Source organism: Chiloscyllium punctatum, chromosome 38 (genome assembly GCF_047496795.1).
Source record: "Chiloscyllium punctatum isolate Juve2018m chromosome 38, sChiPun1.3, whole genome shotgun sequence".
In the NCBI taxonomy this organism is placed as follows: Eukaryota; Metazoa; Chordata; class Chondrichthyes; order Orectolobiformes; family Hemiscylliidae; genus Chiloscyllium; species Chiloscyllium punctatum.
Window position 1 is genome coordinate 12,660,588 of NC_092776.1, and position 15,359 is coordinate 12,675,946.

At 36.5% G+C, this 15,359-nt stretch overlaps 2 protein-coding genes across 6 annotated transcripts in view; one reads left to right on the forward strand and one right to left on the reverse strand.

The window, feature by feature from the left end:
- The window catches only part of LOC140463352 (uncharacterized), a 121,161-nt gene that overhangs the window by 60,822 nt on the left and 44,980 nt on the right, over positions 1 to 15,359 (forward strand). The window contains exon 7 of one of the 5 annotated variants that reach the window (XR_011954661.1): positions 1,489 to 3,870. The exons of 3 other annotated variants lie outside the window; for them this stretch is intronic. The gene's annotated coding sequence lies outside the window, so the exon portion shown is untranslated. Of the gene's footprint in view, positions 1 to 1,488; positions 3,871 to 15,359 lie in introns of those variants that run through there. One more of the 5 variants, XM_072557186.1, reaches the window with a different exon arrangement.
- Positions 14,952 to 15,359, reverse strand: part of LOC140463354 (slit homolog 1 protein-like) — a 334,431-nt gene continuing 334,023 nt past the window's right edge. The window contains exon 37 of the mRNA XM_072557191.1: positions 14,952 to 15,182. Coding sequence (XP_072413292.1) covers positions 15,175 to 15,182 — 8 coding nt within the window. The 3' untranslated portion in view covers positions 14,952 to 15,174. The remainder of the gene's footprint in view (positions 15,183 to 15,359) is intronic.

Here is a 15,359-nt window from a genome sequence, read left to right on the forward strand (position 1 = left end):
GGCTGAATTATTAAAGGGGTTAAACAGCTGAACTGCATAAACAAGTGAAATCCTCGATTAGTTCGTGATCTGTGCTGATTAATCTTTTCTCTCCTGGATTCAAAGTACTGGTGCTACAGTTGGCTTGAGGGAACGAACACAGTCAGGATTTACCTTCCAGGTAGCTGTCCAAAGGCCTTTACAAGAAATGCATCTGTGTGAATAAGGACAAAAATGAACAGAAATATAATGGGTGGCATGGTGGCTCAGTGGTTAGCACAGCAGCTTCACAGCACTAGAGACCCGGGTTTGAATCCAGCCTCGGGCGACTGTCTATGTGGAGTTTGCACATTCTCCCCATGTCTGCGTGGGTTTCCTCTGGGTGTTCCAGTTTCCTCCCACAATCCAAAAATGTGCAGATTAGGTGAATTGGCTGTGTGAAATTATCCATAGTCTTCAGAGATGTGTAGGTTAGGTGCCTTGGTTGGGGCTAAATGTAGAGTAATAAGGTAGGGGAATGGGTCTGGGTGGGTTACTTTTTGGAGGGCCGGTGTGGACTTGTTAGGCCCAATGGCCTATTTTCATTCTGTTCTATGATAACTATTTAATCTTCGAAATCAAGAGCCCATTTAGTCAATACTGCCTGTGCCAGATTTTTGAAAGAATTTAATTAGCCATACCTGCTTAATCTTTCCCTATAGTTCTGAAATTATATGTGATAAGATTGCCTTTTACCATTCAGTTCCTTGGTTGAAATATGAAGAGTGACTTGGGCAAGTACCAGAGGGCCCTTGGGACTCAGAACTGGAGTCTTGAATAAGTTTGCGGCTTCGGGATTGAATGAAGGGAGGGGAAAAAAAGGAAAATGCAGGAAGAAAAGTGTGATTCCAATGTGAAAAGTAAACTGACAAACAATACAAAATTATTGGGAACATTCCTATTTTGACTTCATAAGACTTGCATAGGTTGTTTTGTTAAGGTGATATTTGTTTGAAGGTCATTTCTACACTTTTGTGAAAGTATGGCTTGCACAAATGTTTGATATTTTACGATACAGTACTAAATGTTTAATCTTCCTTCATTTGCCTGACTCTTTTATTACTTGTTTAGAGGTAACGTCACATTTGTCATACTAAAATTAATCCTGTTTTGTATACTGGCAATATGTGTTAAGTTGTAATATGCAATAAAGCTACTGTTTCAGAAATTTGTGCACCCTTTTTAAAAACAATTGCCCTTACTGCTGCATTTAGTTATATTTTGAGGGAGCCTTGATTGCAGTGCCTCAGTTTGAGCTATTTCAAACTGTTGGTGAATATTTTCTAACTATTATAAATAATTATTGAAACAAAAAAGTTAAATTTGATGCAGTTGCTGAGATTGTTAAATTCTATAGATTCACAAAGTGATGTTACCCAAGCAAGGTCTTCTAATAAAGGAGTGATCCCATCGATTCCTTCCTGCCTGTGCAAGTCCTGCTCACCTGAGTTTCCTTCCATCCAATCCTAGGCGTCCTGTGAGAGCTGGCCAACAGCAATTGGACGGCGAATCGCAAAGTCTTGAAGGGGCACTTCCAAAGTCACTAAGAAGCATCCAGTCTGTGACACAGGGAGATTATGGATCTTCTGTTATTCTCAAAATCCCAGCCACTCGATCATCCCAGAAGAATGAGGAACCAGTAAGGAGGAGTGAGCCATCTACTCTACCCAATCTTGGACCAACATCTCAGCACCGTGGACAGCACTTAGTACTCGCCAGAGAGGCCCCCTGGGCCAAACCACATTATGAATTTAATTTGGAACATGTAAAATTCAGGGGAAATGATATATCTTCAGATACCGAGGAACCTCCTTTACATCAGGTTATGTTTCAGAGGGGATCAGTTCAAACAAAACACGGGAAAAAAGACCAAGGCCATTCCACTTCAGTGGATTTGAAGATTCCACAGGTTCGGGGAATGGATCTCTCTTGTGAAACCAATGTCACAAATCATTATAGCCCATTGCTCATGAATTCACAGATTGAAAGTGCACTGCACAGAAAACTCAGAGTGATCCTTCCAAAGCAGAACTTGTGGCACAGGAAAGGGGTAATGAGCTTGGCTGATGAAGGTCATGATTCTTGGGGCTCAGATGCAGAGCAGCCAACCTCTAGTAAGCAACAGGCCACATCTGACCAAGAAGGTGATTTGAAGCAACCCAGAAAGAAGCGAGGACGCTACCGACAGTACAACAGTGAAATCCTTGAAGAAGCTATCACTGTGGTAATGAATGGCAAAATGAGTGTCTCGAAAGCCCAGAGTACCTATGGAATCCCTCACAGTACCCTGGAGTACAAAGTGAAAGAGAGGCTGGGTACTTTGAAAAACCCGCCAAAGAAAAAGCTGAAACTCCTCACTCCAGAACCCCAGGAATTAGATGATGAGCTGGAACACAGTCCTAGTAATTCAAAGGTTGAGTAGGGTTTTTGTTGGTGCTAGTACTTTTTGATATCTGGGTGAGCACTAGCATAGCACACCAACAGTTTGAAATGACACAATGCTGGCGCAGGGTGGAGGTAGGTTGGGAATAAAAGGGAGAAATCTCTGTTACTGAAAATTTCAATTAATATTTGTTTACAACCAGCCAACATTACAGTAATACCAAAACAAACCAAAGTTCTGAGCATCTTGAAAATACAAAAAAACCCAGAAAATGCTGGAAATACAAAGTTCTAATAGAAAGTCAGTAACCTGAAACATTAACTTCTGTTCTTTCCACATGTGATACATTACCTGCTAAGTGTTTCAAGCATTTTCTATACCCCTCGATAGTAATACTATTCTGGTTCAGCCACAATGCCTGGAAGAAATCTCTTTGTAAATGCTCTTTGAATCTTTGTTTTTGTTTTCAATGAAGTAGCAAAGGAGTTTGTACTGAACGAGTGACCGTTCCTGAAGCACTGTAAGTTAGCAGTACCAAACTGAATAGCACTTAGGGCAGGATCAGCAATCAACATTTTACACAGCTTTCTATAAAAGAGAATTGATAAATTGAATATTGGTAACCTAAGTTTCAGACCAGACATTGTTCATGCCATTAGTATTTAATACTATGCAGCAGTTTAAGAAATGCATTCCAAAAAAAAAGATAGGTGATATATTCACACGGATACAGTATTATAATTTTCTTTTGTTTTCCACTGGACTTTTTAAAAAAAAATTCTAAAATCCATAATGTCTGCATTTAAATTGTGCAATAAACGCAAAAGTCTTGTCCAGTTTTGTTGGATGTACTTGAATTTTATAAACTGGAATAGGGAGAAATATTGTCTTACACTTGCGATGGTATTGCAAAGCTTCTACAACACTTTTTGATTCGCCCACCCCAAGAATTTTTTTTTTGAAAAACCTTTAGAAGGAGATGTCTGTAAACTGTCTCCTTTTGATCTGAGTATTTTTGCTGGTGCGAGACCTAATTAGACGAGGCAAGGGAGCAGAAAATGTATCTGTAATTGATGTATGATGGTGTTAATTGGGCACATTTTCAGCACTGCAATTTGTTGCATATTATTTCACCTAATGACTGACATTTTTCGGTAACTTGCCTGTCAATGCCTATCTTTAATCTCCGATGTAATTAAAATTAAACAGGCGCGTGCTGAGGCCTTCTAACGCTAAAAGAGCAGATTGACAATGGTACTAGCCAGTCCCAGAGATGTATTCTGTCCTGAACCAATTGGAGGAGGTGTGGGCGGAATTGCTTAAGTCCCTTTTTACCAAGGATTCTGGAGTATGGGATGTAATTGTAGTTGTACGTTTTTTTGTAAAAAAAAATGTCTTCCCACAAATTTATTTTAAAGAAGTTCAGAGACAATGGAATGACCGTGAATTGGAAATCATCCATATGAAATGTAAGTTGCTTGGAAAGACATATTAGGCTAGGAAGAGGGTATGGCTTTCCTTTGCTATTTTGACCAACATATGTTATTTTTAAAAAAGAAATATAAATAGATGCGCTTCTTCTCTGATCGTAAAACCTCTTTCTTTTTGAAGCTGTAAGATTGAGATGTTTTAGCGGAACGGTCAGGGGATGGAACAGAGCGGCCTGACTGTAGTTGAATAAAAGCAGGTTTTGTTATGGCTGCGCTTTTATTTGAGAGTTGAAACAGGCCTAGCGAGGAGCGCAGCACCCTAAACCACCGGGGATTGTACTCCTGCATGATGAGCCCACCGCCCATTAGTTACCAAATATTAAGCTTTGCCAAGGTTGGGTAACCTGCCAGAGCTTATTCAGAACCCGCTGTTTCACTGTGATTAGGTTAAAGGCTAAACATTGAGAGCCCCTTTTCGCTAACGCTTCCTGTTTAACAATTAGTGTAAAATTCAGAGCCCAAGTTCGTCGTGAGTATAAAGTGGAACCTTCGGTTTCAGAGTGGCTGAGCCAACTTTCGAGTCTTGCACCAGAATCTGTACAGTTGGAATTTTAAAAAAAAATGTATCAAATTTAGGTTCGCACGGCATGAACCCTTCCTTTGCCAACATAGGTTATTTTCATGCAAGTTGCTTAAAACGTGAACTGTTTTAATCGATGCAAGTACATTTTGAAGTTTTTGTCTTTGTGAGACATTCTTAAATTGACAATTCGAATTGGTAACGTTTTATTGAACTATGAACCGATCATATGATGAGGTTTGAAGCAGTTTAAAAAGTGCCATTTATCTTTTCAGGCTTAAAATCCAATTAGATTGCATATGACAAATTTATATCATATGAGATTTGATTTTGAAGCAAGTGAGCTTAATGGCTTTAATTAAGGGTGGCACAAGAGAGCACAGTTATGGCTAGTACAGATTAATAGAACAAGAATTTGTTTCAAAAGCAGACATAATTCAAGAGCGCATGGACATATTTTAGTATGTCCTCACCGGAGCTCTTGAGGAACAGTGGTAATGTCACTACTCTGAGCCAAGAGGCATGGGTTTTAGTCTCATCTGCTCCAGAAATGTATAATTCTCTGAACCTGCTTAATAAAGTATCTAAAAGCTTGGCTTGAGGGCTGTTATGGCATGATGATAATGTCCCTTCATCTGAGTCAGGAGGCTTGTGTTCAAGTCCCACCTTTTGCAGGGGTGTGTAATAGCATCTCTATCAGGTTTTTTTTAAAAAAGCCCTTGGTTTAAAGGGCTCTTGCGATGCTGAGGTAGTGCCCCTTCCTTTTGACACAGGAGACATGGGTCAAGTCCCACCTACTTCCAAAGTGAACAGGTAAGTTGAAAATGATTAGACATTGTTGGGAGACAGATGAGGGTTCAGAACTTAAGTGTATTAAACATTACTAAAATATGCCCATTTGCTCTTGAATTATGTCTGCTTTTGAAACAAACAAATTCTTGGCTTAGAGGGTACAGTTGTAATGCCTCTTACTTCTGAGCCAGGAGTCCAGGCTCAAGTCCTATCTGCTCCAGAGGTGTGTAACAATATCCTTGAATAGGGTTTTTTAAAAAAAGCTCTTGGCATAGATGCATCTAGTGTTCCCACCTCTGGGCCAGGATTGCCAGGGTCAGTTCTCACTTGTTCCATAATATCTCTGAATGGTTAGTTAGAAATGCTTAAACCCTTGGTTTTACTTAAATGAACCTCTTCCCACTAATATCAACCTCACATTTCAGGTTTCAAATAGGTTTAAATTTGGAGCTTTTCAACATTGTTCAGAAACTAAAATATTTCTAAAAATGTTGAACAGCTGCTTTTGTCATAACAGATTTTTTTATTAAATTCATTTCAGAATTTCAGAAGTCCATTTATATTGCCAGTGTATCTCTGTAAATAGGACAATGAACTGTCAAAACTTGAAATAGTAGAAACATTGGATGATTTTTTTTGTCTTCATTTTCATAATTGAAAGAGTAGAAACGTTGAGTTTTGTTTTCACATTTTCATTATTAAATAGGCTTTTAAAAAAATCTATTCAGAAAGTATTGCTTTTCATAATGTTAATGTTAAAAGAACGTGACCTTTAAAAGGCCACTGGATGGCTATGTGAATAGGAAGATAATAATGACTCTCGGAAACTGGAGGAAGTGGGGGGTGGGGAGAGAATATTTGGCAAATTTAATTACACAGGAGGTAAACTTTATTATTGATCAATATCCTTGGCACAAATTAAATTTATACAACATTGTGGACTATAATTCATATTTCCACAAAGTAACTTTGACTTATTTTTGAATTTTTTTTAAATTGCAAAGCAATGAAGTCAAACTAAAAAGTTGGTTAAATAGGTTGTTCACATTAAAGGACAAATTAAGTGGTTTACTTTATTATTATAATCTGTCTGTATCAGAGCTTCTTTGGCTTCACAGTGTGAATATTCCCATATTTATTTGAGGTGAACTAATCCATAGTGGTATTAGAGGGTGGTAGATTGTGGCCTTGTTCACCTGTACATCCGTACTACTTAGTTTGCATTCTTAGGCATTCTGTGTTAAAATGTTAATTTGGTTCACACACACAGAGGGGATTCTTTGAATGGGCACTATTATAGGCCTCTATTTGTGAATTTAAAGAGCAGTATTTTGGAGGCTTATCACTTTTGTAGGAGATGCATAGCAAAGTGACATCTGTGTAAGAAGAAAAAGGAATAAAAAGCATTTTATAACTCATGGAGATAGACCATTTGTGTCTTTATGAAATTTCTCATGTCATTTTAGTGAAGCTATTCCTTTAAAATAAATGACCCATTTCTCAATTCAGTGAGTAGAGAAGATGGATTTCATAGGGTCCATTAACCGTGAATACTTTCAGGGCTTTAATGCTTCTTGCAGTGGGAATTCATTGGTGTTGTGAGAGGAGAATTCTTGATTTGGTCATACATTGATTCTGAACTTGATGAATATAATAAACTTTTTAAAAATTCTGGAGTTGTCATTAGAGATGTCCAGCATGGAAACAGACCCTTCAGTCCAACTGGTCCGTGCCGACCCGATATCCTAACCTAATCTAAACTCATTTGGCAACGCTTGAGCCATATCCCTGTAAATCCTTCCTATTCAGATACCCATCCAGATCTTTTAAATGTTGTAATTGTACCAGCCTCCATCACTTCCTCTGGCAGCTCATTTCATATATGCATCACCCTCTGTGTGAAAAAGTTGCCCCTTTTGTCCCTTATAATTTTATTTCCCCTTGCACTCTAAACATATGCCCTCTAGTTATGGACTCCCAACCCCAGGGAAAAGACCTTGTCTATTTAACCTAGCCAAGCCCCTCATGATTTTATAAACCTCTATAAGGTCACCCCTCAGCCGCCTTAAGAATGTTGTTATTTTATCCCATCTACTGCTTTAGATCATTCATTTTCCAATTTTCAAATAGAGTGAAAATGAACTCTAAAGATGATGAATATAAATATGGTGAATTGATTGTATTTCTCTGGGTTTCTTTTGTCCCTTTTTTTCATGGTGCAGTATGTGAAGGTGGCTTTTGCTGTTAAACCATTGTGTTGCTTTGTTCACTAATGTTTTTGCTGGAGTGTTTTGCCAAATCGTGGAAAGTAGTCACTCGATTAAAATGTAAGATTTTGTCTTGATGAACGTTAAGTTTGTGACTTTAGGTACTCACTAAATATCACAATTCAATTTTGGTTAGTGTTAAATATCAACTGATCCTTTACTATGTTTACTAAAAAAAATGAAGTGATCTAAATTGATACTTCAGTTCCTGTTGATTCAAAGAAGTTTGCAAAGAAACTGATGTTACACAGATAACTTTATATCCATAGAACTGTAGTTTTGCTGCCTAACGACCAGTTTATTTTAAAGCCCGTTAGTTTTCCAAAAATGTTTCATTGAATTTGATGCACATAATTGAAAGCTGTTTAACATTTCATCTAAACAAATAAATTATGATCAACCCAGAAGCAAAATATTGCCATTACTGAAAATCTGATTTGAAAAACAGAAAATGCTGGAAGTACTCTTCTGAAGAGAGAGCGAGTTAACATTTAAGTTCTGATGAAGGATTATCAGCCTAAATTTTGATTAAGGTGTAACATTGTTTTCTGTAATATGAATATCATGGTTGTGATTGTGGATCTTGTACATTTACTCAACTTTTCACATCTTGATTAATCTTTAGCATTGCTCCTCAAATTCACTGCAACAGATTATTGATCATTTTTAACCAATTTGCTTTTTCACCATGTCCTTAACTAGAGATCATTTTAATAGCCTATGGTTAATGTACACAAATACTTCTTTAGAGAGAAAGGCACCCAGAAGTTCCCTCAGTTTGGAAATGAATATGTGGTGCCATGTTGGCAAACTAATGAGAAGAAAAGGTTCTGTTTTCTGATATTCTTTTGAGGCCCCAATATCATCTGAAACTACTGTGTGACACCGAATTACTCCTGACCTTTTGCTAAAACAACTCAAGAATCTCAAACATTTCAACCTGCCGATGCCATAAATTAAATGTTAACATGAGTGTCAAGTTTTTATGCTTATCGCAGTATAATTGTGCTAAGATATCGAATTGTTTTTTTAAAATTGAACACTTTAATATACAAAACCAGAAATTGCTGGAAAAGCTCAGCAGGTCTGAGAGCATCTGTGGAGAGAAATCAAAGTTAATGTTTTGGGTTCAGTGAGCCTTCCTCAGAACACTTCAATATGCCATGTCCCTTTTTTTTCTTGGTTCTTATTTCAAAATCATAAATGGGCTGCAGTTGTTAATCACGGTTGCAGTTTAGTTATTTGCTTTTGTGTGTAAAATAATTTCAAAATAGTGCAGGAAAATCCTGAACTTGTTATCCATTTCCAAAAGCTTATATGGAGCAGGCCGCAACTGTTTTTGTGTTGACATGTCACCTTTAGTTACCAGAGGCGTTGAAGTTTTTATATCTGATGTGACTTTTAATTTTAACTATTTATAGGTACACATTTGTGTGCCTTAAGACAATTCCTCAGCTTCTAAATGTAAGAATTGACTTAACATCAAATGCCAGTTAATAAAGAGCAGAATGGCTTGTGAATGGATCTGAATCAAAGCATGAAAAGGAAATTGGATGTTGTATGCTTGTGCTCACCTAGGAAATAGCTCATGTCAGTGAAATGGCTGACAATGCTCTGCTTATACTGCAATTGTCTTAATAATTCATACCTAATTATGCACAACTACTTCACACTATCAAGTCATGATAATGGTACTTTCACTGTAATATTGTATTAATACAAGACTTTCTCACCTCTTTGTGATCTACAGCCTTATAGCCTTATTTATAAAAATTCATAAGCCACCATAATAAACAGCCATTGCAATATACTATTGGTGATTATTGTTGAACATTACTGGTTTGGTTCCTTAAGGTTTTAAATTTCCTCAGAATGACTTACAGAAACTGCTTGTTTCCAGTAGTTTAACATTCTCCTCGAATTCAACAAAGAAATATGTCTAAGAGGAGTGTTTTGAAAAACACCAATGCTTTTGCATTTTATACTGATGTGTAGTTACCAGATTTCTGATTCTCAACACTAAAATAATCATTTGATAAGATAAATATCAACTTAAGGCAAAATATTCTCAATTTCATTTTGTTTTTTTTTGGAGAAGAAATAAGAAACACTCTCCTGAACTTTGCCTGTCCATTTTCTTTGTGGCTTTGGAGCAGAAAGTCTATTATTTATGACATTTTGAATTAATCGTTATTTAACTAAAGTGAACTGATTGTGGGCAGCATCTGTTTTGCTGAATTATTTATTTTTATTTATTACAAACAAGTAAAATGAAGTATTATCATGTCATTTTTGAAAACTTAATAAGCTTCCTTTTCAGTTGAAACACTGTATTTAAAAAATCTTTAAATATTTGAGACCAGTGCTGGAGTCACGCAGTTTCTTGGGGGAGTAGGGGGTGATGTTTGTTTGTAACAAAGAATGTTTGAAATTGAAATAATTTTTTATTACTTCCTAGAATTTTGATGCTTTAGACTATAACATTTGACAGCCAGAACTGTATTTGCAAAAGAATTGCATGTTTAACACATCTTGCAATGGTTGGTTTGTATTCTGTGCCTACCTTTTACAAGTATGCATCCAGAGCATTTTCAATTGGGGTGAGAAAACAAAAATAAAGAAAATGGAGAATAACAGAAGTTAGGAAATTCTACTTCTGCTAATGACTTTGCATGAATACTGTAACATACTTTAAAAAGAAACTTGGCACACTATTCTGACATTCATTCCAAATCAAAGATTTAAAAGAAAGGTATAACTAGGAGGTGAAACAAAGCTGGATCTATTTAACTAAATTTCTACTCTCTGTAGATTTCAATATATTTGCTGCACTGATGTAACAATTATGCTCTGAATTTGAGGATGTGAATTTCTCTCTGCTTGTAAATTAATCGGCCATCATTATTTGTAGTAATTGGAAGACGACATGAGGTAGTGGAATCTCCAACTAAATTCTTCTTGTTATTTGTCTGGTTTCATTCACAACTTGTGAAATTATGGAAACCTTAATGTCTGGAGTGGCCTTATATGAAATGAGTTTGTATAAGCTTAATGCAGTTCCTAGACAGCTCGAACCCACACTGTGAAATGTTCCTAATTTGGCACGTAACTGATGATCTCACTCAGTTGACAATGAAAGCAAACATATTAGAGCAGTACTGAATTGTGCTGGGCCATAGTATGAGGAGTTTTACTATGCCTCCAAGAGTCTTTAAACCATAAGAGATAAGAGCAGAAGAAGGCCATTCGGGTCCATCGAGTCTGATCTGCTACTCAGTGAGATTATGGCTTTTCATCCAACTTTTCCTCATACCCTTAATTTCCTTACCTGTCTATCTCAGCCTTGAATATGCTTAATGACCCAGCTTTGACAACTCGTTGCAGTAAAGGGTGTTACAGATTCACAATGCTTTGAGAGAAAGTCTCTGTACTAACTGAGCAAGCCATTACTGTGAGATTAGCTGTCTGGTTGTAGACTGTACTACAAGGGGAAATAGTCTCTCTGTATCCACATTGTCAAGTCCCCTAAGAATCTTTTATGTATCAGTAAGGTCACCTCTCATTGTTACAAACTTCAATGCCCAACCCGCTTGACCTCTCTACATAAGAAAACCCTTCATACTCAGGATGAACTTAGTGTAGAATCTCTGCGTGGCCTCCTAAGATGAAGGGACCAAAACTGTTCAGTATTCCAGTCGTCTTGTTCCTATTCTTGCTGTGCTTTAGGTAGAGTTCCATTCTGGAGTGCTAACATCTTCTGTCTAGTGGACTACAAAACAGTTTTTTTAGTTTGTTTTTTATGAATGCAATGCAAATAGCATTTAATCTTTGCACGTGATCATAAGCTGCACTGTTTTCCCCAAAATTATGGAGTGATATTATAGTGCTCACGATGAACTATTTATGTAGCACATTCTAAAGTTGAAAAAACTCTAGGTAAAAATTAATACAAAATAAGGGAGAAAGAATTTGATGCTAATTTAGAGGTAGTTGGGAATTGCAATATATCATATTGTATCCTGCATGCCTTTAGTAATCTAGTACATTAAAGCATTGTCAACAGTAATGGAAGCATGGTCTTAATCTTCATAAATGTTAGCTGCTTTAAATAATCCAGGAATAAAATGTAAAAAAAACATTTTTTGATAGAAGTGGTCTTGGTAAATTGACCTCTGTACCCATATTTCCCTTTGGGTGGAGGGAGTCAGTTTTGAGACCTACATAAAAATTGATGTTGTAGTTATTTTCATTCTTCTTCATGCATGTAGTGTTTAATCTTGTACCTTATGTAGATTTTAAAAGTTAAATTGCAGGCACCATCCCCATGGGGAATTCTGATTGATTATTGCAGCTCTAAACAAGCAGATCCCCTAACCTTAGTCAGCTGGGTTGCTTGAATAACTTGCATTAGAATTTTAATGCTGTATTGTAAATATCTATTTTTCTATCACTTACCCACCTCTTTCCCCCCCCCCCCCCCCCCCACCCACCCACCCACCCAGTGTGGGTACCTAAATTTAATGTAATTGTTTGCAACAAATCACTGTTAAAAATGTTGAATCCAACTCTGAATTTTCCTTTGCAGTCACATTTTTTGGAATATTAATTCTTCCCCTAAACATTGAAGCATCAAAATTTTGTTAGATTATAATTTTGTTTCCTACGCTGTACAGTGTGCATCCAGATACCAGGTTCCCATGGAAACTATAACTGAGGCTTTATAGAACTGAAACAGGTCAGAAGCAAGGTGCCTAATTTGTGAAACAAATTAGATGGCTATGCGTACAACACAGCTGTAAAGAGCTGGGTAATTTTGGCTGTAGTAACGATTTAGAACATGATTTACCAAATTATTTCACACCATCTTCAAAATGTCACAGCTTTGTATTAATTTTAACTTTAATAAGATTTGCGGATTCAATCAGAGCACATTTTCATATTCCTTATTGATGGGAAAATGCAATCTTGTTTGATATATCAGGTGAGCGAATTAGCGTGGGACCAAAAAATGTCAGCATGCAGTCACTGCATCATTATGCTCTGCTATTCACAAAAGTTTTGTTCTATTTTAGTCTTTATTGGTTCAGTATTATTTTCAAAACAAATTGATTGAATAGTGTGCCAAGCCCTTGAGGTATTGTTACTGTATAAAGTTCTCTTTAACGTATGTATCATTTTAAAAATCTGAAACTGTTTCAAAACATAGATTGTAGATTGGCGTTTGTAATGAATGTATAAATAGAGCAGAATGAAATTGATGATTAACTCGTAACACTGCGGTATTTTTCAAATGTCTATGAAACTATCTCACCCTCTGTTTTGGTAACCAAAAACTCAATCCATTTCTTCTGTCTGTGTCTTGTTTCTAATGCATTCCTTCTGATTTTCTGTCATTTCTTTTTAGAAAGTAAACCTTTTCCCCTCCCCCTCTCCCAGGCAAGCTACCTATTAGGTAATCTTCTGCACAATGTGGCCTGAAATTTTCTGTTATCATAAGCCTGAAATTATTCACAGTTTGATACCAAAGCCAGGTTTCATTTCAAAGTTAGTATATCATAGTTAAAATAGATTTTTTTTTCAATCTTTCCAATTTTGAATTTTTTGGGCCATATTAGAGGGCCTTGGCCTTGAATTAGAGACTTATTTATATTTCCATCCTTCAAGCATGGTAAATATAACTGAAACTTATTGGCCTTCCTGTTTCTTCAAAGGGCATGTTATTGCTCGGATAGCAACAGAAGTTAATATTGGTTTGATAATCTATTGAGCTGAAAGATCTGTGAGATCTCCAGTATTATTACTAATTTAATACAGCCCTCTAAGTAATTGGGTTCTTGTTTGCAACTACTCTTATTTAAGGAGAGGTTCTCTTACTGGTTAAGTGCTACCTTTTTCCTTGCATATCTGCCATGTACTTTGCACAAATTGGTCTTCATAAATAGTTGCCGGATGGGTAAAACTTCTTCTCCATGATTTCCAAAGTAATAGAGACTAAAGATCCGATGTTCAATCCCGTATCGGATATCAGTTGGCCACTAGTTAGCGGATGATGGTCTTGGTCTCAGTCAGAATTCCAGATGGAATTTTTGTCATCTCTTTAAAAGCCAGTTCCTTTGCTGAGATTCCAATTATGGTGGAATAACCTGAAGATATTCACTGTCCATACTTATGACAGGTGCCTATAGAACTTCCTTGGAATCACTCAAGCAACACTCTGTGCTTGAGTGAGATGAGCAAGGTAGGTTGTAGAATGTGTATAAACTAATGCCTCAATGCCTATTTTGAGTTAATGGTAAATGTGGAGACTATGTAATATAAAATATTCCATGTAAATGTGCTAAATTTGAGATTTTTCCAAATTAAATGTAGTTTAAGAATTCAGATTCTTGGCATTCAGGGGACATTAGTATCTACAAATATCAAGTTGGAATTAACTTCCAAAACTTGTTTACAGGAAAACAGCTTTTTTTTAAAATCATGGGTGTTATGAACATTTTTGGTGCACCCAAGGTTGGAAATAGTTCACATTCTAGACATTATTTATGGCTTATAGCTATTACAGTGATGTTGAGGGGCAACTTTGAGTGATTTAAAGAAATTCTGGCTCAAGTATGAACTGTGGATGTATCAGGAGTTTTCAAATAATTTGTTGATTTAGAGCATTATTTGCCTGTTTCAAAGCAGATATAGGCATTTCAGATCTCTTATTCAGATTCATAAATGTCCCTATTTGTTTCCAGCACGATAGCATTTTTGGTAATTCTCTAATTTTTACAATATCAATATCAGTGGATGTATTTTATGCGCTTGGAATGGAAGAGGGTGAAAGGACTGAAAGTTTGACAGGAAGGTGGGCTTTGTTCCTTTTTGTGCATCTTATCTGTACATTTGTTTCACAAACAGCTCAACTCAGGTCTTTTTTCCTCAATCTTCTATATCAGTTTCCCACTTTCCAGCACCTTGTTCAAATGGCCTTTTATTTGTGTGAAAAACCTTGACTGACAATGCTGGCAAGCTACTTAACCATGGCTGACATCTCAATAGAGCCTGTTACTTCCCCTTTTCAGCTCTGCATGTGCACTGCCTTCCTTCTGCTCCCAAGCTAGAGAGCTCAATCTTTTAGCTTGAATTCTGGAACAATTTTGATTAATTTGTTGTAGTTAAAATAGATCAGCTATCTGAAAGTAATGTCTACTTTCATTGTGGTAAGAGATAAGTGGTACCTTCTGTGAGAAGATACAAGATGTTTAGAATATGGAATACTTGGATTTTGCACAGTTGCAATTTATATTCCTTTGCCTTCTCCACATCTTCCTTTGTCCTGCAAAGTCATTACAGGTTTTTTTGGATTCCTCACAAATTCATATGCACTATCTTCTTTGTACCTGTTAAGATTTGAAAATGTGATGGATAATTACTTGGGACAGAACACTGAAAAGAGAGCTTCTGTTTGCAAAAAGAATGAAGAATACGTGATACAATACTGTAAGCTGTAATTTATACCTCGTTATACTTTAGCAACAGATGAGTTCATGTCAGTGCCAAAAGTCAGAAGCAAATTCTACCATGTGACTTCTCATCACATATTCTAATGATACCACTTATTAACTAATTATAATCCAAAGCAATTGAAATGCCCCATTTTAAATGCCAGCTCTGTTGATTGCAGATAGACTCCAGTACTACCTCTGTCACTTGGCGCAGTTATGTCCCTATAAAATAAAAGATATTTCACATGAATATTATTGGTTTGTGCGATACCAAGGTGAACGCACACATCATATTGGCAAGCAACAGTTTTAAGATGGAGGAAAAAATGGAACAGCTGTATTAACTGTTACTACTGAGATGCACATCAAAGAAATTTACCCATTTTGGTTTAATATTTC